General features: G+C 43.9%; 1 protein-coding gene across 9 annotated transcripts in view; it reads right to left on the bottom strand.

Annotated features, from left to right (window-relative positions):
• LOC115567390 (plectin-like) overlaps window positions 1-22,860 on the bottom strand; it is a 142,865-nt gene that overhangs the window by 107,067 nt on the left and 12,938 nt on the right. For 2 of the 9 annotated variants that reach the window (XM_030393921.1, XM_030393922.1), the window contains exon 1: window positions 18,104-18,393. The exons of the other annotated variants lie outside the window; for them this stretch is intronic. In XM_030393921.1, coding sequence (XP_030249781.1) covers window positions 18,104-18,194 — 91 coding nt within the window. In that variant the 5' untranslated portion in view covers window positions 18,195-18,393. Of the gene's footprint in view, window positions 1-18,103; window positions 18,394-22,860 lie in introns of those variants that run through there. 9 annotated transcript variants of the gene reach the window in all.

Below are 22,860 nucleotides of genomic sequence, written 5' to 3'. Positions count from 1 at the left end.
AATGGTATGATGTAAATGTAAATATATATATATATATATATATATATATATATATATATATATATATATATATATATATATATATATATATATATATATATATATATATATATATATATATATATATATATATATATATATATATATATAATTAGTTCTTATTGTCTCTATGCCTTGCAATGAGAGGCTCCACACTCTACAAATATCACAAACTTTTATCTGGATAGATAGGCACAGATAAGGCCTCTGCAGCTAAAAGACGCCTACTGTTATTATTATCATATAATAATAATAATAATAATAATAATAAAGAAGAGAAGAGAAAACAAGAAAAAGGGAAGAAAAAAAGTGTCCTCCAATGGGGGGGATGGTGGGTAAAAAAAACCGCATACTGTTTACATGAGTTTTGTGGTGTACTAATAGTTCTAGTTTACGACTGTTGGCTTACAATTTACTTTTTCCCTGTTCATTTGATGTGTGGACAACATAACAAATGGATGGAGGGGATGAATCTGATGAAATAAGTTCAACTCTCTTTCAAAATACCAGTTATTTCATGGAAATTACATAATCCAATATGGCCGCCACCATATGACGTCATAATATGCAAATTAGATGGGAAAAATTACTCCCTTCATAAACTTTAGGTCATTCTCAATATTTGTCTCATTTACACTTTGTCTCTATCTCAAACTACATTCAAGCCAGAGCCTTCTGAAATTTAGATGTCAAAATCTAGTATTTTTTAAAATAAAACCCGGCGCCTAAAGGGTTAACAACACATCGCCAAGTGCAGTTATTTTTTAATCAGCGAAGGGTATAGTCTTTTTTCATGAAGAAAATGAACAGGCTTATGCTGTTGTAATTTGATTTTGTAATAGGTGATTACGAAAGTTGTCAGACTGATGGCCTTATGGACACCCCTTTCTACAAAATCAAAGCTACATCAGCCTTAAAAAATACAGCAGACAAGCAAGTGGGTAGATTTGTAGACAGGTCCATGTACTCACATATGCGTACAATATATTCAAGCCTCTGGTGCAATAGTAAACAGCAGTCCGTCAGTTAGTCAGTCTCAGTGAGCACATGCTGTTTCTGCTCATGTTATAGAAAGTACAACAGTCGACTTGCTTTGAACAGCCAGAGTTGAATGACCAAGTCTTAGACAAGCAGAATGATTAGTGCAGAGCCGGGAGACGTCCATGTGTCAGCAATTAGCTTGGTATAAATCATTAAACAGTGCCTATTACAATAATTATAATGTCAAAGACAACAACATGTAACCCCAAAATGAGATCAAAATTACAAATCCGTGCAATTACCCTGATTAAATCTAGTTTAATCTCGACTAGAACTGAGACCAATGATTTACAGCAACATGTGTTTTTTTCCTTTGTTAAAACACTAAAGATACATAAAAAAAAAAGCTAATGCTAATTGCATAGAAATTGATTTCAAAAACATATTTTTGATGATAACTGGTGAAAGTGATAAACTACCATCTTCACCTCCATGTGTGACACTCTCACATTCATAAGCTGGTGAGCTAGGCTGCTGTGCACTTTCCAGTCTAGATCTCAATATCAAGTCATCTGAAAGGGGAAAATTACTTACTGAGTCGGGAAATGAGCAATATGTGTTTGTGGGCTTTATTTGCAGACATGACTCATGTTTATTTTGTTTAGCGATTAACTGATTCAGTTGAAGCGCTGCAGGGTTTGCCGACACCGCGCGCATTAATACATCGCCTGCAGCCGGATAATCAATCACAGATAATGCCTCTAATTGCAGGAGTAAATTCCTCGGTTAGAGGAAAGGATGAAAAAATCCAACAGTGGGATTTACAATGCAGTGAAAGCTTGTAAGCGAGCTGTGTCTGATGTAGAGCCAGAGGGAGCTTTTGTTAGAGTTTTTCGACTCGTTTCTCCAGATTGTCTGCATGTGTTGTAGATTTATTGTATAAAAGGCCTGAAGAAGTGACAATGTTGAGAAAAAAAATGTCAGTGTCTGAAGAAATACCTTATTTTGGCTGACTAACACGGCAGCATATGTCTCAGTATTTAACACATTCTTCTTGCGTCCCTGTTCGACTCTGACCCGGCGCTTGACATTTGGATTGTGCAGACACTGCCCCCTGCTATCCTTTTCAAATGTTTTACAGCTATGCACAACAAACCGTCGGCCTGCAGATGCTCACGGCTACATACTGTAACAAACAGAGCTCACAATGTCAAACACTAACTCTTCAGCTGCTCAAGGTTACAGGGACGTCTCTCTCAGCCACTGGCGGCGTTTCATAACTGGGTCTTTGGGAGGAACGGGAGTTATGAGGAGCGGGGCTTTTGTCATGCTGGCCCGGGCTAGACTGGAATCATTTGCTCCCGTGCAGCTTGTAAGTCCAGAGCAGACTTATAAGGATCCTGCCAATCTACAGACGGGTTTATTAGCAGCCAGACAGCCTGTAAACCGCTGAGGTTTATTTGTTAAGGCTCGCTACCGGAATCCTCTCTCAACCTTTTATCAACAGTCAGAGCTGGATAGATTACTTCTTCTGCCCGAATCCCGCCTGTCCGTCACTTCACTGCCTTTTCCAGCAGCAATGTGACATCAGGCGCTAAATCTATCACGAAGGAATGTAACTGTGGAGCGATGTATTAAAGAGCAGGTCAACCTTTCTCTAGTGTCCCCTGCATGCCAGTGACGAGATGCTCTGTTAGGAACTGTCGACCGCAGCACGTCTGATAGTTTAATGCTATATCTCTTACGGAACGATCCACTCATCCGCGAAATGATCTGCTGAATCTAGCGGATCCTGGTTCTCTAGCTGTTGATGAAGACCATGACTTACATGTTGAATGCTCAATGTGGCTGACTAATTACAATAACTGTTTAATACTGTTTACTGTGAAACCGTGAGAGTTTTTGAGATGGTCTTCCTAATGAAACAAGCTTCAAAAATGTTCCTTTTTTAAGCACAGACAGTACAACTCTAATATCTGGCCCATACATCAAATACTGGACAGCACTATGTAATTGTGCTTGCTGGCCTTGTTTGCTGGTGCTGTTGAAAATTCACAGCTGATCGGTATAAACAAATGCTTGCGTGCCTCGTGTTTATTGGCAACAAAAGCACGAGAATGTGTGCGAAATGATACAAACTGGCAGGAGATGGCTGACTAACTGTTTTGGAACTAGAATTGCAACATGTCGGAATTTGTCCGTTCTGTACTGTACCAACTCTTTTTTTTTTTTTTTCTCTTTTGTTTTGTTTTTGCCACTCTTCACCTCGGAGTGTTTCATACTCCTGCTGGCTCACAGCCCCTCTCCGCTCTGTCGACATCAGACTGGTAGCCCTGCTGTGGACATCCAGACAAAACATTCCTTCTGTCTGAGGTCACCCAGCCACTCAAATCTCCGGCCCAATGTACCGGCTTAGAGCCCTGGGCAGCAGTCAGCAGGAGAGCAGCCTCGCCGCCGAGAGCGCCGGCCTCTGTGTCAGCCCGTGATAAAATAGTTAAGCCAAAGGACTGAATACAGCAGATCACCGCCTGTCAATAAGGGATGTGGTGTACCGTGAGGGGAAAGAATTACTGTAGGCAGAGGAGGTTCGTGATTTGGGGAGGTTTTCTACACAAGTCAGGGCTCAAGTAATAGCATTTTGTTAGACAAGCCAAGTTGTGGTTTCAGCTTGTGTTAAAAGCATCTCATAGTTTATCAAATGATCATTTCTTGGTTGGATTTTACAGCTCTGTGTGTATACAGGGCTGAAGAAGAATGCGTCCGTGCTGACAGGCAAACATCACGCAGCTGCTCCAACCTCAACAGGGAGTTGATTTCCTACCATACTGATATACGCTCGACTGGCGAGGAATTCTGGGAATTGAGATGGATGGGGAAACAAGGCATGGAGCAAAATGGCCCCTGAAGGTTTCCTCCCATGCTCCACCCTCGAAGACCTAAGGACAGGTCCCACGGGGGCATTCAAATAGTGTGAGGTCGCTCTCCTTAAAGAGCCTGGATGAATTACAACAGAGAAGGCGGGACACTGGAAGGTTCTGCTCCGAGTCACATCCTACTTTGCGGCGGGGCAGAGGACGAGGGCGTGAGTGAAGATTCTTCTGCAGTGGTCGAGGAGCGAGCTGGGGGCCCCCCGAGGCCCCCCCACCCACGGTCTGACTCATCTGTTTCGACTCAGAATCACTTGGCCGGAGCTGGACCCTCGCTGGAGAGATGCTGTCATTCCAGCTTTATTTAGACACGACCGTCAGCTACCGAGAGCGAGGAGGCTAATCCGCGCTCTGATTCAAAGATGATCCTAGAATCCCCCAAAGTGCGGGAAAACAGACCTTAAAGGTATGCTGCGAGGAAATGGAATAAAGGAGTCATTTATTTCAGCTGCCATTCTTGATGTCCGTGAAATCATTCAAAGCTCTTTTTTTTTTTTATCCCCCGAGGCCTTACCTTAAAGTCCATTCCTCTGTTTTGTTTTTTTTTGCCTGTCAGGTCTGTTGTTATGAGGACGATGATCCACTAGGGGCTGTGCTTACTCTGCACAGCTGAGAAAAGCTCAACCAGCATGAGGAGAGGTAAGTAGAGTTGACAGCGGACTACATGTTCTGATCCTCGCGGTACGAGAAAGCAGAAAAAAAAGAGTCATGAACAATAAATGAAAACTAAATGCTTGATCAAGCCCTATTCAAATCGCCGCGCTCTCATGAGCACTAATAAATGCTGAAGCAGTTGACGGAAAATCCATCAATTATGGAAGGCGCACTTTTGTAATACGCATACTTAATAAATGGAACACACTTGCTCTCATGCTCACTAAGCCTGATGTGCTTCTGCAGGGAGCGGCAGGAAACCTCCCGGGGCCTGTGAAGCTGGATGCTCACACAAGGCTGGAAACACAGCCTTTGCCAAGCGATGCCTCCCGTGGGCCTTGAGGGGGAAGTGCAGGGAGCTGGCAGTGTGTGTACGCGAGTGTGTGTGTACGTGTAAAACAAACCCAACAGTTGGATGGAAAAGCATGACAGCGCTTTAGGCTTTCATCCGCATTCAAACGAGTCAGATTTTACTGATGGAGCACGCCGTTGTAGGCACAACAGGGAAGATGTCACAATTAGCTCAGAGAGAGAGAGAGAGAGAGAGAGAGAGAGAGAGAGACGGGAACCTGTCAGACTGATTCTGGGAAGAGAATCAGCTGATAGGTGCCTCATGAGGCGTATATATACACACCACAGTGTGATTTGTTCTATCCTTTTTTTAATCAGCTGAACTCTGTAAAGCCCCTCCAGAGAGCACTGCTTCCAATAAATGGGATCCAGTTTCACCACATTCAGTGATTGAAGTTGTAAATGTGTGTTTTGTACAGTGTCAAGTGAGGCCATCTGTCTGGCATGAAATCCTAGCTCTGCGCCACTCACTAGCCGCTTTACGCTGAAGGCTGATGGAGGGGTGGACACAGTGACATTTGGTTTTGGATGACATGACTGGATTTGGATTGAATTGATCTTTTTGTAATTTTTCTGGATTGTGTTATGAAATAAATGCACAACGTGACTGTGGATGTGATTTTAAATGACAAAAAAGACATTTTTATTTCATTTTAATAGGATTTGTTAAATTAAAAGGGGACTGTTGGGCCTTGGTGGTGCCATTCTGGTTCCACGATCAAATCATCTTCCTTTAATCAAATCATTCATAATCTAAAGCTTTCAACTTTTATCAAAAAAAAGGAATATTCCCAGATTCAATGGAAAATTAATAATATGAGTTTAAACAGTTATACCTCCATATTGTTTGTCAGTATTGACTTATCTACAGACTACTTTCTGTCTTGTCTTGTTTTGTCGACAGAATGCTCCACAGTAAGCTCCAAAAAATTGCACAACACAATCAGCCAAGGTTCAGCTTTTTACTGTCTCGTTTTTTGCTGACCAATACTTCAAAACTCAAAGAAATTCAGCTGCAACACAGCTGATTAGTCGAATAGCTGATTGAAAGACAAACCATCTCCCAATTATTGTGATAATCAATTCATTTTGCTAATTCTTGCTGGTTCCGGCTTATAAAATTGTAAGATTTTTTAAGATTTTCCCAACAAATGAATGAAATGTCTTTGGGTTCTGGACTGTTGACAACATGGAGTTTTGGCACCTTTCAATACTTGGTTGGTTATTCTTTGACTAAATGAGTAATGAATTAAAGTTGCAGCTCTGATTCAGTTCAATGTCAGAGAGAAAACAAAAAATCTTGAGTTACTGCTCACTGAATATTTAAGTCAATGAAGCCTTAATTGATTTGTTTCAGCTCTAGCATTTACACTTTTCAACCTAAAAACTAGTACTCTTGGAACAGTTTGAGTGTGACCCACACTGCACTGTGTCCTGTAGGTACTGCGTCACTGATCTGGCAGAGAACTTCTCCGGAGCCAAACATAACACCTCTCCAGCAGGAGTCCTGAGGCCCACCGTGACAACAGGCCTCCCATCTCGCCTTACACATGTCCCTTCATCTAAACAAACTGCCGCCGAGCGTGAAATCAGCCACGAACCCGATCAATGCTGAGTGAGAGAGTGACCGTAAACCCCCTCTCCTCCGTGCTGTACTTTTTCTTCCTCTTTAATTTCATCTTGTAATCTCTTATTCCCCTCACTTTCATTTCAGCACTCCGTCTCCCCACTTCCCCCCTCACTCTCTGAGTGCCTCATCATCTTTTTCTGTCTCTGCTGAGCATGACGGGGAGTTTTTTTTCTGCTGGAGGCGCCACTCAGGCTCCTGGCTCTGCTCTCAGGATGGGTGGTGGGATATGTCCTGCATGTCTGACCGATTTACATCGATCAAGACCTTTCAGCTTTCCAAAATTATCACCAGCGCGTCTGTCACTGAGTCTCGCAGTCTATTGCCCCCTCTATTGCTGTAAGTCACACGAAATAGTTAATAGCAAAAGGCCACAAACTACACCTCAGATCTCTGTAATCACTATAACATAAAACACTCTCTCAAGAGAAATGATGGCACTTTCCAATGTCCCTCATGCTGTCACCTTTCACTCAGGCTTGAACTACTGTTAAAGTTACAGTCAAGGTCATTAATGAATCCTGTGGTAGCTCCGATTTGTGTGTCTGGACACAAGACTGAGGATGGACTTGCTTGCTAGTGAAAATACCCTTTGTACAACACTTTGTGCATTCTGTGTATTTTCTGTTTTTTGTTTTTTTGTCTTCCTGTCCAACATTCTAGGTTATTTGCGAGTGCCTAAATGTGATATAATGCGCAGTTGTAGCAACAGTTCAACAATACAACACTGTCCTTGACACAACTCCAAGCACAGCATACGTAACAACTGAGTGAGTTAATGCACGGCCATTTGTACATTCACGATCATCACTCCTGGCCTTCAGCTGTGAATTCATGGTATGAATGTAAAGGCCGAAGATGAATGGTGTATACCCGAGGTCATGGCACCCCCACCCCCACCCCCTCATGTAAGCCCCAGCAGTTCTGCTACACATCAAGTGTGCGTGATCCGTCTTAACTGTGATAACAGCTGTAACAGCTTAGTGAGAAGAAAGGTAAAACATGACACACTGGGCTCACTGCACACGAATGCTCTTTTCAAACATTTCAGAGAAGATCGCTGGAGAGCAGCCGGAGCCGGCCGTGCTAATGTGTTTCCCGGCACAACCGTGTCAGAGTGCGCCTGCAGTAGTACAGGAAGGCCAGAATTAGCAGTGATTCGAACTGCGAGATAAGAAAACAAACAGCAGGCAGTTTTTTTTTCCGCCGTTGATGTATGAGGGGGAGGGAGAACGGGCACACCCTTCAGAGACCCGGCGGTCAAGGGACACACGGACGCAGGGCAGTCCCTGTTTAGTTTTACGGCAGCCTGCCACCCCAGAAGCTCAGTTATCTACGAACCAAATCATGCCTTTTATGTACCGCCAGCATGTGTAGCCCTTTTTGGTGAAACCGTGGAGCCAGCCACACCATTTAGGGTAGTTTTTAACCAACTTCATCTTCTGTCAAAGCCGAAGAGAATATGTCTGTGGAAGGTATTCGAGGCTAACGAGCTCTCCTCCTCCGTCTTTGGTACCACCGACTAAGAGATTTAGTGATCCGCTAACAGAGTAGAATGTGGCAAGTTATTCCTTGTGGCGTGTTTGTAGTCCCCAAGGGGGTGTGTGTGTGTGTGTGCGTGTGTGTGTGTGTGTGCGTGGAAAAAGTAGTGAGAAACTTCATGTACAATGTCAGTGTGTCTCCGCGCGTGTGTGTGCATTGGTGTGGGGCACATTCCTCCAGTTGTCAGCTGTGTGGGGTGACCTGCTGTGACATTCCTGGCCCGTGTGGTGACTGTCACACCGGCCGGCACCAGTTGCCCTGAATACCACTGACCAGCAATAAACTCATTGCCTTTCAGTCTCAGGGAAATGACAGGGCTGTCCAAGAAACAGACAGACGCCCACTCGCACGCACGCTCCCGCTCGTCATTAACCCGGTAATACACGTTACCGTCAGATCATGTGCGGAGGGGTATTTCCATTATTACTCACTTGGGATTTAATAACCCCAAAGTCTATTTAAGGCCCACTGGCAGCGAAGATGAAATGTTTCCACTTGCTCTGGCCTTCAGAAATCTGGACGGTATTCAATGTGAATAAAATTAATCCCTCTATCAAAAAGTTGTTGTCTTCCCTCAACAGAGCGCTCCTTCACTGCGGACACGGAGATTATCTCTGAATTCCAGCCACAGCGGAACGGATGAAACTTCAATTACCGTAAAAACGTCAAACGAGCTCGCACACTGTCAGCTTTCGCAAATTTCTGTCCTTATTTGTCTGCTTTCTTTCAAACCGCCCACGAAAATCGCTCTGTGTTTACAGTGGCAGGTCGGACTCGGGGGTCTCCTGTTGAATAACGTGACCGGCGCGCTTCTTCTGCGCATCGCCATTTCCAAAATGAGGAAACGGAATGGGGCTAGATTCCAGGTCAGTTTGGACACTTTAGGATAAAGAAAAAAGTTGGCTTTTGTTTGAGTTCAACCATGCCCTGTTAATCCTCCACACTTCCGAAGGGGCCGTCTCAGCAGAAGGCCAAACACCTGTCATTGTGCGGGAAGATGTTGAAGACAGTCCAGCACTTACATTTTAAAAATAATGACTTGTACAACTCACGATCAGCTAGATGTTACGCCAAACTGTATGTGTGGACTCTCGCTTTAAGCCAAAGTTTCACGTTTTGGGACACACATAGGAATTCGGCTGACACATGATATACATCTCACATCACTCTCTGTTTCCTTCACTCACACCTTTGTTTTCATGCACACACACACACACACACACCCACACACACGCAAAGCACTACAGTCCACTTCTAAAGATGCGAGGGGAGGGTTGGGAAATGAGGGGGAGGTAATGTTCCGGCTTTAGAGGTAGCGACTCCTCTGCTCCTCGGAAAAGACCTTTCCATCTACAGTAGTGTGCTGCAGCGATGGTATGCATGTGTGTGCGCGCGTGCGTGCGTGCGTGTGTGTGTATGTGTCTGTGTTGATGTTTTTGTTTTCCCTATTAACTTTTTCATAGCTCTTTGGAGCCTCGAAGCTACAGCGCCAGACCAATGCTCGACTTAATAAAGCGTCAAAGCCCTGCCCCGCAGTACAAAGCAGCGGAGACACAGAGAGTCTTTGTGTGAGACACAACCCAGGTGTTACAACCTCAGTATTTTCCACACAAATGTGTTTTCCACACTCTCCAGCCACGAAGCCATGTGTTTCAGCCCTTGTTAAAAAAAAAAAAAAAAAACTCAGGGAGAAACTCGAAACACTTAAATACCACAGGGCTCCTGGTTTGAGTCAAAGAAGAGCCGAAGCGAGGCTCGCGGCACAAGTCCTACCCCGGTAGGCTGCAAAGTTTAGTCCTCCAGCGTGACGCGTGAAGGGCCGAAGAGCCGACAGCTGCCACTCAATCTGCCGGTTAAGCAGTTCTTTCGCGGGTTTAAAAGCAAACAAGATGTCAGATTAAATAGGATCATCAGTGGAGCTGGTGGCAGACATCATCGTGCGCGGGGCGCGTTGGCGCAGCAGATTCACATCTGTCTGACTCAGCAGTGTAAGACAGTCGGGCAGGAGCAGGACTTTGACAGGTGGATTCTGGGTTGAAATGGGTTTGACTGTATGTGTGAGGTCTGCAGACATTGGCAGTATGTTAGCTTGTGAAAAGCATAGGTCGTTACACCGTAAAGTTGTTAAAAAAGAACTTCATCACATCGGATCCTTCAGGCTGTGTGAGGCACATCAGTGTTTCCAAGTATGCTTGATATATGACGTTCTAAAACACGGTCTGCAAACAGTTTGGACTTGAATTCTGACTTACTGTTATACCAGGGAAATTTAAAAATACAATTTTGCCCACACAGGAAACAAAAGACAGTTGCACTTTTAGCCCCAGTTGGATACAGGTGCAGGACACAAAACAGCACACAGAAGAAAAAGAGCGGCTGTCAGCACACTGACATTTCCAAGTTCCTAAAATGTGTAATTGATGCAGCGTTTCAACCTCCAAGGTATTAATCATGTGTCATCAGCTCTTCCTTTTCCCTTTTCCTTTTACAATGGAAGAACAAGGAAAAGGAAGATGATCAGACATGTTGAAAACAAGCCACTAGTCTGGCCACATTACCTAAATGACTGTATTTGGAGGCAGAAAAACAAACATGAACAGACACAAAACAGTGCAAAACCCTCACTGCGCAGGAAAAGTACAGATATAATTCTGAGCTGAAATGACTGTTTACAAAAGATGGTTTAGGTAATGATGTTATCCGTATTGCTCCTTTTCTCATCTCCATCTGTTTAACACCTGCATTATCATCTTACCGCTTGCGTTTCCTGCTCCATCTGACTTCTTTTTAACGTTTCTGCTGCATTCTCAGCATCTACCTTGGTGTTCGGAGTGTTATAATCACAGGGGGGACCGCAGAAATATTGCCTGAGTAATCTATTTTATTGAATTGACTATTCACTGCCAACCAGCAGAAACACGATGTCTCCAGTTCCCCAACAACCAAATCTCTCATGAGTCGTGAACTCAAAATGACACGGAGCAGGGGATCTCTGTGTATTTAGTTTTATGTGTATTTATGACGGAGTACACCTCACTGCCTCCTGAAAGAAATTCTCTATTCCCTCCTTTGATTCACCTCTTTTCTGGCTCTCTCCTTTTCATCCTCTCCCTCACACACAGTCATAAAACACCAGAGATTCAGACATAAAAGAGGAGCAGGCCTCAGCTCTGCAAAAAATTGTGGCGTGTTTGACAGGAAGGCCAGCAGATTGGGGGAGCATCCCTCCGGAGCTCCTCTCTCTCTCCCATATACGGCTCGAAAGGAATCCCAGCACAGTCGCGCTTATCAAGCCCTGCCCCAGAGTAACCTCTGACATGAGCTGTGTGTCAGTGCTGATCTATCCCAGGCAGCAGGATGCTGACACGCATGAAAAAAAAAATACAGTGACCCAAAAAAAAGAGAACAACCTCTGTCTTTTTAGCAACAGAAGTCTGAATACTCTCACAGCAGAGCAGAGTGACAAAGCTAAGCACTTTCTGACCCACACACACACTAAGCAGAGACACACCCTGAATGAGCTTAATGTGTCATTTCAGTTGGTGTATTAAACCGAAATACGGTAACAGAAAAAGTTCCATTACAGGGATTTTCCTGTTTGGTTTGCGCGGCGGATAACTGGTAGTTTTAGCTCAGAAAAAAAGAAAGGGGGCACCGTTTGGCGGATCTGCAATCAGGGGGACGTGTCCTAAAATGCCATGGAACCGTATAAAGACATGCACACACGCCAGATCCACAGATTTTCTACCAACGGCCTACTTTCCACGAGCATTTCACCTGGCAGTGACGTCTGTGTATGGCTGACCTCAATGTGAATTCAGCGCTGTGTGTTTGGAGTAGTGGTCTGTTCCAGCAACAGGGCAGCGCACTGCAGTGGGAGGAAGGAAAAATAAACTGCACACACTTAACAGATTTTACTGACGTTTAATAATATATTTGTCTTTGTGTTTATTCAGATTCTATAAACATGTATCATGTGTTTTAGGTGTTCTTGGATTTTGTATGCTAACAGCGAGGCTCTCGATACCAGTGTTGATCTGTTAAATCAGTCTGACTAATATATCTTAATTAATCACTAATCATTAGGCATCATCATTTTAATCATTGGGCCCAAATTCTTATTTTCTAATAAATTAGCCTAGTTAACGACCAAAAAGAAAAGCAGAGTCATGTCCTTTTCAGTGTGCCCAATGCAACCTCATTTCAGGAAAAATGTGTACAATGTGTGCAGTCAATGTGGAGATCCCATTTGAAATATGCCATGAACTACACATGTGATGTTTGAGACCTTAAAAGCTAATTTCTTAAAGTCAAGAAGTTCACAGTTTGTTGTAAAGATCGTAAAATACCATTTAGTTTTGTGTAAAAATTGCTTGTTGAACAACATTGTGTCACTCAATACAGTTCACCAGCACCAACATGGCCAGCACCTAAACAAAAGAATTGAAAAAGGTGAAATCACTATAAATACTAGGTAATGTGAAAGGAGAGTTAGTCAGTTGTCTGAGTTTGTCAGATATGTGTGACCAGCTCTACATGGTTTTGGTTATGGGTGAAACGAGACAACATCACCAGCGAGACTGTTGCCTGTCTTTCTAATAACATATTTTCGCATTCTTATACCTGTTTAGTTGAAAATGTACATTTTTAATCGACAAACATTATATCCACCAGAAGGGGCGTGACTTTGACTCTCTATTCCTGCAACACTTCCTCTAATGGCATTAGCATTAGCTAGTTCGCTAATCTGTGCTTTATGTTTAGCACTAATTAGCCTACGTGTGCCTGCTATCATGCTGAACTAGGCTGGTAAACGTGTTAACATTACACCTGCTAAACTTCAACAAATTAGGACTGTCATTTTGAGGAGCGAGTTGGCATGTAGCTCCAAGCATCACTGGGTTTGAATGCAGGCTCAGATCTGTGCGCACGGCTGTAGACTCTCAGGTCTCGTTTAGCTTATTGTGGCTTCTAGTTTAGACATTACCTGACAGTTAGCTGAAATGCAAATCAACCACAGAAGAGGCAGAGATAACGCTCATTACTCTTCAGGTAGAGGCCACGGACCCAGTTAAATGTAAGGGGTTTCACTATGGAGATAACGATATCATTATTTGTATCTGGTTATCTTCGCCACAGTGCAGCATCCAGAAAGAGAGGACTGTGTGTTCGACGTCACATCGAAACAGAAACTAGATAAGAAAATCCAGTCGGTTGAACCGCAGCCTCTCAGCAGTGAGTGACATTTCTTGGCCCTCACACGTGAACACAGAGTGGGAACATTCACATCTATTTGTTGCAGGTTAAGTGCTTTTCTCAAGGCCACTCACCAGTTGTTCTCTCCGACCACTTGTTTAACACTCCACAACTCTGTGGCAGGGAGCCAGCGCAAGGGCTCTGAAATACATGGGAAAATGAACGACCAAAGGAAACGAAGTCATCCACAATTCTTGTCACGGCTCTGGTAGCTAACATAACTTTTCTAATTGATGTCATTTTTCATTGCAGCGAGGCAGGAAATGAAAAGACTTCACTGGCATCGGAGCCAAGTTCTGACCAGTCACAAAAGCGCGCTGGGGAAACCCAATCGTCACTCAGCTGCTTTAAACGGACACACACCCGACAGTCGGTTTATAGTATACATTACTTAGGCATTCAAACACACACGCGCTCAGTTGTCTTTTTAAAGAGTTGGTTCATTCACAAATGAGTAACAATCCACTTTTCACCTCTCACAATGACACACTCTAAATCAATCCACAGCAGTCATTCATAAAGATAGCTACACCGTCTATATTGGGCTAAAAGTGAGGTGACATAGGAAGCCTTAAAAAACCATTACTACAGTTATCATTACATGGCAAACATTGCTATTCTTATCCAAGACTCGCTTTTATTCTCTTTTCAGTCTCTCCCAGGCACATCAAAGCTAGACTCAACTTAATAATTCACAAATGTTTGATTTTTCTCCAGCCAAGAAATTGGAATTTAAATTACCCACGGCAGACAATCAAGCATGCCAAAAATAACTATTTAATTGGCTGTCTGAACATGGCCACGTCTATATTTAGGGGTTATTTTAAGCCCTCTGGGGCATAGGACAGGGCCTTGCAGGACACACACCAGGGCGAAATATGGATTCCAGCCGAGTCTGTGCACCCTCAGCAGTCGACCCGACATGCACAGGGCAATCCCCCGCTCAGGCCGCCCAGTAACATCGGCATCAGCTGCTAGCACAAATTGCATTAAAGGACATCGGGAAGACAGCCAGGCCTTTACCGACCAGCCGGCTTCAATTCAGCGGAGGCAATGAGACAGCAGTGAGTAACATTAGAAAGAGCCAACTGACTGATTGATGTAAATTGTATTTTATTCCACATGGAAAATATTCTTAATATTAAAGTCAATGTGATACTCATGTTCTAGTGTTTGCTGTTTTTTTTTTTATATATCTTACCATAAAATAATATTACAGCTTAATTTGGAAAAATCTCTACTTACAGTATGATCAACAAATTAATTTGGTAGCTTCTGGCATTTACACTGCCTTGAACAGTGTCTGATATCAGATGAGATTTGGCAAATTAATCTTCTGAATATTCTGTTGGGAGGTAACCCCAGACCCGCAAAAGATCTTAGGAGAGTGACTATTTTAACCCAATCCCTGACCCTTCCTAAACGCTTACCAAATAAAAGTGTACCAATCACTCAAGAGTTTTGCAAATCTACAGCTACCATGCAGCATTTAAACCATTCTACCACAAACATAGCTGAAGCCTTGAGAGATGAACAGCACTAAGAATCTGCAATGTGTGGGGCTAGATAAGTCGTGCTAGCAGGATAAATGAGGCTGTATTATAGCTCAAGGTGCAAAGCAGCATTTTGAGGTAAATGCTAATGTCAGAGGGCTAACATGCTCACCATGACAATGTTACTGTAACACACTGATGTTTGGCAAGCATGTTGACCATGTTCACCATCTTAGTTGTGTGTCAGCATTTTAAGTAATACAACCGAGGCCAGTGGGGTCATTGGTTTAGCAAAATGTATCGGTATTGAATGAATCATCATTTTGACCTGATAACAGCATTGGATGAAGTCTATTACAGTTCTTCCAAGAGGGATGTGTCTTCCAAATTTTGTGGCAATCCACCCAAGAGCTGCCAAGATATTTCATTCTGGACTAAATTTCCCTTCTGGTGGATCAATAAAAGATTTGTTTTGGACCAAACAACTGGCAGAACTAGATTGCCATCCCATGAGCCACCCCGCCAGCATCTCTTAAAACTGACGCCAACCGTTTAATTACATAGAAAGAGGGAAACACACACAATGACCACACAGAGAGGGAGGGTGAAGGAATATTTGCCTCTAGTTCAGCTATGACATTTAAAGGAAGTATGGCGACACCAATTATGCCAATGAGGGGACATCAACTCTCCCTGCAGGTCAGAATAGGCTGACAGCGCTCTGATAGGCAAACATACACACCTGGAAGTTGTGTGCTATATCTGAAAAGGCATCACTGATTACACAGGCAAATGATTTCTTTGCATGGCAGCATGTCGAAGATACCATGAGGCAGCGTTCTAACGTCCGGTAAAGGTTTTACATAATATCACCTTGCGGTTGCAGCCTGTTTAAGAGGTGGGAGTCACCCGAAAATGATGCAACCGGCAAATAGAGTGTTCATTCACAGTCCTCACACTTCCAATCCATCGTAACATGTCTCGATCCAGTACACAGGTCCTGGAGGACGTATATCTTGAAACATAAAAAACATATTTGTTAGCTGGGAAAGTGGTGGTGTGATTGGCCTTGGTCTGTCTTTGTTTCAAGACAAAAGCGGGGCAGCATGTGGACAAAATGGACAAGGTCAGGTATTTAGGACAGTGTGGTTGTGTGACATGGGTACATTTGTACCGCTGCCTTGAGAATGTTTACGAACCAAATACTTTCCATTATCAAGCACCGGTACATCGATATAACCACACTGTATGCAGCCTATTATGATGTATACTGAGTCCTTCAGAGGCAGAACAAGGTTCATAAGTTTATACATCTTCCTGAGGTGTTCCATGTACCACAGAAATGCAGCTGGTTGTCACTGCGTGTGTCATGATTTGTGGGATTCGGCAGTACGTTGGCAAATATATATATAAGAAACATATTTTTAAAAAACGAGAGCAGCGGCGCGACAAACCCCCTGATTGGCTGTGTCATCAGCGTGCCTTAATAAGGAGAGCAGGACCTCAGCAGCAGGAGCTCAGACTCTGTCGAGGAAGGAACACAGAGGAACGTCTGGAACATAAACACCTGCCACGGAGCCCCTGCTTCCCGTTAGCTTCTGGTAGAGAGACGGTGCTACAAACACACAGTTCTGACACACACACACACACACATACACTGACAAACAGAACCGTGCATACTTCTGGCAAATGCATTCCGATGTCGTTGCTATCAAATAAAAATGCGATACCGCTTTTGATAAGACCAGCTGTCGCCTTTCTCCCAGTCCCTGGCCCGTTCCCCTCACTTCTGCGTTAGAAGTCACTTTCCTATCAGTCGCACACTCGTTCCACAATGCTCCTGCCAAACGCCCGAAAAACTCGAGCTCTATTTGCGCTTGATAACAGCAAAGCTTTCCCCTCGCAAAGCAATCTACCCTTTGCCCTGTGAGTTTTCCCAGCAAATTCAACCCAGTGACACACAACGTAGCGGCCTGTATTGGCGACGGCGCCGTTTGTTTACAGCACTTAAATAGACACACTAATGGCCGACAGATGTTAAAGATGGAGGAGCGGCGTGTTTAAAAAAGAATGGGACGTCCACACAAATAGACCCGCCGAAGAAGAAAAAACATGCAAACATGCTGATGTGCGGAAAGTAAGCGACAGTGATTCAGCACAGCCGCCGTACTCTCACAACCAGAGGGAGGGAATTTGGGAAGAAGAAAAAAAAAACAAAAAGAGGAAAACTGGGGCAATATTTATAGAGGAGCTCTCCCTCTTCTTGATGATCTGTTGGCACGGAACGGATGAAAGATACAAGAGGAGAAAACGTCTAGCGGGGAGGAAGAGTGAGGGGATATTAACATAATACGAGACACGGGCAACGGGACGAAACCTAAACAAAACTTGACCTGGAAGATGCTGCTGACGTGAGGACTGTGAAAAGTGAAAGCGGGACGGGCTGCCTCTGCTGTGGTCGAGGTTTTTGCTTTCACCTGTCAGAACCGACTCATCCCTCACATCAACGTCTTACTCTGATTCATCCCCCCCCACCCCCACCTCTGGCCACGCGAAGACTTCCAAAAAAAGTAAACTATGCGAGACAATCCAGCGGAGGCACGCCGGGCTGCACCCTTGAGGAGATAAAGGGATAAAAATGAGATGGAGATTCGAGATGAAAAAGCACGAGCTCCCTGCCGTGCGGTAATGAATTTCACTCTTGGCTCGGCGGCACCTGTTAATGTCCTCTGTTGTGACTGGATACGGGGATAACAATCAGCAGAGCGCTCGGACTCAGGCTAAAGCCCTCTCTCGCGGTCACGTCGGGGTCAGAGGTCGGCGGAGCGGGGTTTGCTGCTGCGGTCACATATCAAAGCGAGGCACTGCTGTAAATCCACCGGACTCTCGCAGCGCACGCTGAGAGAGGGCAGCGTGGCGGAGTGACAGCGAACATGTGCGCCAATCAATAAAACACTCAGCAGTCAAGAGATGCAGCCGTGCATTGGCTGCCGCTCTCCCTCCACACACACACACACACACACACACAGAGCAGCCAGCCCCGATCAAAGGCTCGGCAAGGTGCGTATGCAAACCGTCACGTGTTTGCACCTGTGCCGACTCAACAACACCAACAATACACAAATGAGGAGGACCCCTCCTCCTCCTCCAAACACACAAGCAAAGACACCTCCTCCATCACCATGTAGTCATGCAGTAGCTGTCATCAGTGTAATGTGAGCGCAGGCTCCCACCTTTATACTTCTCTCTGACGTTCTCATAAGCCTGGATGAAGTCCTGCTCCTCTGCGTTCGGAGGCAGGTAGGCGGGCTCGTACATGGCCATGCCGGCGCTCTCACCCTCTTCTTCTTCTTCTCCTCCTCCCTCTTCTCTCGTCCTTTTAGGTCAGCTTCTTCTTCTTCCCGCCTCTGTCTCTATGCGTTTCAGATGAGTGCGAGGCAGCCCGTGCTGTCCTCTGTCTGCTCCCTCAGCTGTGTGTGAACCCTCCACAGCTCCCAACTTCATTCCACAGCCCAGCACACACATACACACACACACACACACACACACACACACACACCCCTCCTCCCTCCCCCTCCTCCTCATCCTCCTCCCAGTCTCTTCCATTACCCTCCCATAGCCTGGCTCAGACATACTAATATAAATGTCAGGCCCCTCCTCTTAAAGATACACAGACTGGAGCAGCAGACACACACACACACACACACACACACACACACACACACACACACAGCCTGCCGCTTGCCAAGCACAAGCACAGCAGCAGGGAGAGCAGAGCGGCAGCATACAGTCAGGCTCTCCGGTCTCACTTCAACTGAATTAGACTGTGATGGATGGCAAGCAGACTGTGGGGGACCACCGAAGCACAGATACACTTCTCTTACTGTCAGACCAAGTGTACAAATGTAATTCTCTTGCGTGGAATTCCATAAAATATTCAAGACTGAAATGTGTTGCTCAGTGTGTTTGTTATATAAACCTCTGGCCATCGATCAGCCAATAGTAAAACAGCACAAGCCAGGTACAATGACAGCAGCTCGCTATCCACCAATGGAAGTAGGTTTGTTTGATTTTTAAATGTATATTCAAAAATATATATCATCATCGTCATCATCATCATCATCATCATCCTGCATTTTAACGGCTGTTCAAAGCAGCTATGTGTAAGATGATTTTAGGTGAAAACATTTAAAAATGAACTTTAAAAAATCAACAGAGTTTGAAGAAGTAAGCGTTGATGTCATGTCTGAGATGTCTATGCATTGTGTTGCAGAGATTTCTACTGGAGTTAGCATGCTAACCGGCGAGCCTCAACTCGTGCGCTCTCGTAATCTCACTTTGTACTTCCGGGGAGGTAACAATGACTTAGGGGCGAAAACGATCTTTTTTTTCTCCGTCTTCCTCAGCATCGTTTCAAGAATATTTGCGTCCACACGGATCCACTGAAAACGACCGAAAACGCTGTAGTTCATATTCCAGGCCTTTGGTGGCGCTTGATATTCACCAAAAACGGAGAAGACACGGAGCGTGCGCATTAAGCTTGCGCGCTGTAAACAAACGCACGGCACGAACACAAGCATGTAGTCCGCCATTGTTGTTGTTGTTATGAGACGTCGCGGGGTGGGGCGATGGCGTCATCGTTTTGGAAAGTATGCAGATTCGCCGTCCACATGAGAACGGGAGGGCTGCGTTTTCGGATTTCTCCACTCTGAGACCCGTTATCAAACAGTGCGTTTTCAGGATCCGTATGGACGGTCGGCCAAAACGATGATATACATGTGCGTTTTCGCAAAAGAGCATTGTCGTCTGGACGGGGCCTTTGTGTAGCACCTAGCCTAGTCTGCCCTCAGTCCAACGTGACGGGATGAAGTAAGTAGTGCCTCGATGGCCAAAAAGAAGAAGAAGCGACAGAGATGGAATCTAAACAATAGTTAGCCTAACATCAGTGTTTCCACAGTGCTTGGTGAGGAAACTTACATATAGCACCTTTAATGAATATGACAGACACTTATTCCCCCCCCCGTCAAGCTAACGTTACTGTTTTCATGCTAACATCACATTTCTTCATGCAAACAAAACTTTTTTGATGCTAACATTAAGTGTTCGAACTAATGCTACTTTTTTCATGTTACTCTTTCTTGTTTGATGGCTTCGGTGCTTCTTGGGCTTCTCATTAAAGTTTTAGGTCAGAGACACAGTCACCTCCTCCCTGTTTGTTACCTCTGTGTAGTCTGGGTTATCTTTATCGCTGCTACCAGCTGCAGTTTCTCTCTAGAGCTCCATGTGTTGTGGTAGCTGGCTATAGCAGACAGATCCTTAAGGAAATGCAGCGTGGTGGTTGTTTTTTTTTTTGTTTTTTTTTACTAGATTTCAGATAATTGCTTCATTTTTTTTTCCATTTTCAAACAATTGGATAAAGATGAGCGTAGAAGAAGGACTCAAAAAGACTTGTCTGCTTCGTCATCAACACCGATCAAAAACCACCACACTGATTCTGATTCCGTCAAAATATTATCACCACAGACCCTGTGCAACCTCCACAAGTCTGATTAAATGAGAGCAGGCTGAATAACACTAAGTCATTCAGTATTTTGCCTTAGGCTTCATAACTTATTGTCCTATAATGGCTTAATTTAATCACGTCTGAACAGGAAGAAGCCAGTCGCTTAAGGAAATACTCTCATAACGAAGAAGATGTCCACCCTGTCAGTGCCGCAGTAAGATCGTCCAGCTGGTAGCTGTTGTGTTTTGGGGCCAGCCGCTAAGAAAAAAGTTACCTGCAGTGCGATGAATACATTCAAAGGCAGTTGCGGTGTGCGTATGCCCTTGACATCCACCAGGAACATCAACCGCTGGGGCAGCCACTGAATATTCAACGGATGACCGGACTGGCCAGGCTAATGGCAGTCAAGACCAAAATAAATTATGGATAAAAAAAAAGAAAAGAACTATCAGTCAGCTGCAAATGTCAAGACTGCATCGCTCATTTTAATTAAATTTAGCTGCATGATTGTTGTGCCAATGCATGATAAATTGCAAGGTACTCTAATATCAATGCAAGTCGTGAAAAGTGTTTAACAGCAGCGATGTTCGCAAACAACAGATAGCATCCTGTCAACTAAGAGAGAAGTACTGTGAACGGTAAGTGGCTGAAGAGATGTCGTGTTGAGGAGTTTTATGATGGCGCGCTTCGTAAAAATGATGAGGCGAGTAAAGACAATATCTCCCTGCACTGTTTCCATGCCGTTTTCTGCGTAGGAGTCTGCTGCAGCACAATAGCAGAGATCTGATGTAGGAAAAGGAAAATCCCTGCAGCTCAGACTGTCAGACATTTCTTTGGCCAAGGCCGAACTGACATCAGCCAGGACATTTTCCTGAGAGGAAACACGATAAGTCCACTCTAAACTCCCTGTTGTTACTGCTGCTGCAGAAGTGAGAGCGTGTGGGAGTCTTTATCTTAGCGCTCACTCCAACAGGAAGCTTTACTAGCAGAGACCAGTTTGGCACACACTGAATCAGCATGTCTCTTAATAGTATTTTCAATTTTTAGTCTTTACTATGATGATTTGATTAGAATAATACAGCAGCTATTGTGATAGCAATATGGATTTTATTATAGATTTTATAGTTTACAATAAATAGACTTGGCACTAGAGCTGAGTAATGAGGAACAGCACTCATTGTCCATTAGTATGAAGTGTGAAATATGGACACAGGTTTCAGGGTGCAGTGTGTTTTTAACAGTGGTGGAAAGTAACTAAGTACGTGTTCTCAAATACTCTAATTAAATAAAATTTTGAGGAACACATACTTTAATAGAGAATTTCCTTTTTCAGCCACATTGTTCTTCTACTCCACTGACATTCAAAGAACACCACCACTAAATGTTTTGACAACTTCAGTTACTAGTTACTTTGCATAATTATTTTAATTATACAAAATATAATTTCAGAGGAAATGTTGATGTACTGTTAACGATTAGAATAAAAGTGTATTGATCCCCTCATAAACTAGCTGCTAATAAACCACCTACACCAGCTTTAACATTAAACTAATTAATGTATTATATATGTTGTTCTGAAAGTATGCCACGTTGCATAATGAGTACTTTGTACTTTCACTTAATTATACACATTAAAGTGTGCTGGGAAGCACTACTACATTGTGAAGAAATGTAGTATAGAGCTTTTTGGGGCTCCAGAGGAAGCTGCAATCTAAGCTAAGCTACGTTGCATTCTGGGTACTGTAGGATGAAGAACGTGTGTAATAAAGAAGGCGATATCTCTGGTTCTGCTGTATCGATTTTGATCATTTGTTTTTGTTTTTATAACTGTCTATAATGAGTCTAACAGTGTTATGGGAGTGCAGCGCCAGACCAGTGGACTGCTTTTCAAACCTGTTACCTGCATTACCCAAAATGCAACCTAGGCAGTAATAGACATCACTGGAGGCAATCTATCAGATTCAGTGCTGCTTCCTCTGGAGCCACAAAATTATTTATCCTGCTTTTTTGCAGCAGTAATGCAATGCAGTAGTACTCCTCAAGACCTGTAAATACACTTCAATGTGTAAAATAAAGTCTTTAACTTATAACAGTGAGTATTCCTACACTGTGGTACACGATATAAATACTTCCTCCACCTCTGATTATACATGCAATACAAGAAGCGCATGTTAAATTCTGTGCATCACCATTTTCTCACAGTATTTTGTATAAAGGCATGCACAGGAAACATTGTGTGCTTTAAAGGCCCAGAGCACATAGATGGATTAATATACCGTCGACATAACCTCCTCCCGAGGCAGTAAACGGCTAAATGCTTACATATCCCTAAAAATAGGGAGAGGCAAGACAGAAGGATGACCTCATCGTGTTGACTCTGCCTTCTGACATATAAAACTACACAGAACAGAAGAGGAGCCAGTAGTAGTCAGTCATGCAGCACAATAATAACATGATTCAGTGTAATGTCGAGGTTTATGTACTGAG

The sequence above is a fragment of the Sparus aurata genome, chromosome 17, assembly GCF_900880675.1.
Source record: "Sparus aurata chromosome 17, fSpaAur1.1, whole genome shotgun sequence".
In the NCBI taxonomy this organism is placed as follows: Eukaryota; Metazoa; Chordata; class Actinopteri; order Spariformes; family Sparidae; genus Sparus; species Sparus aurata.
Note: the sequence above shows the minus strand (reverse complement) of the source record. Positions and strands in the feature narration are given on the sequence as shown.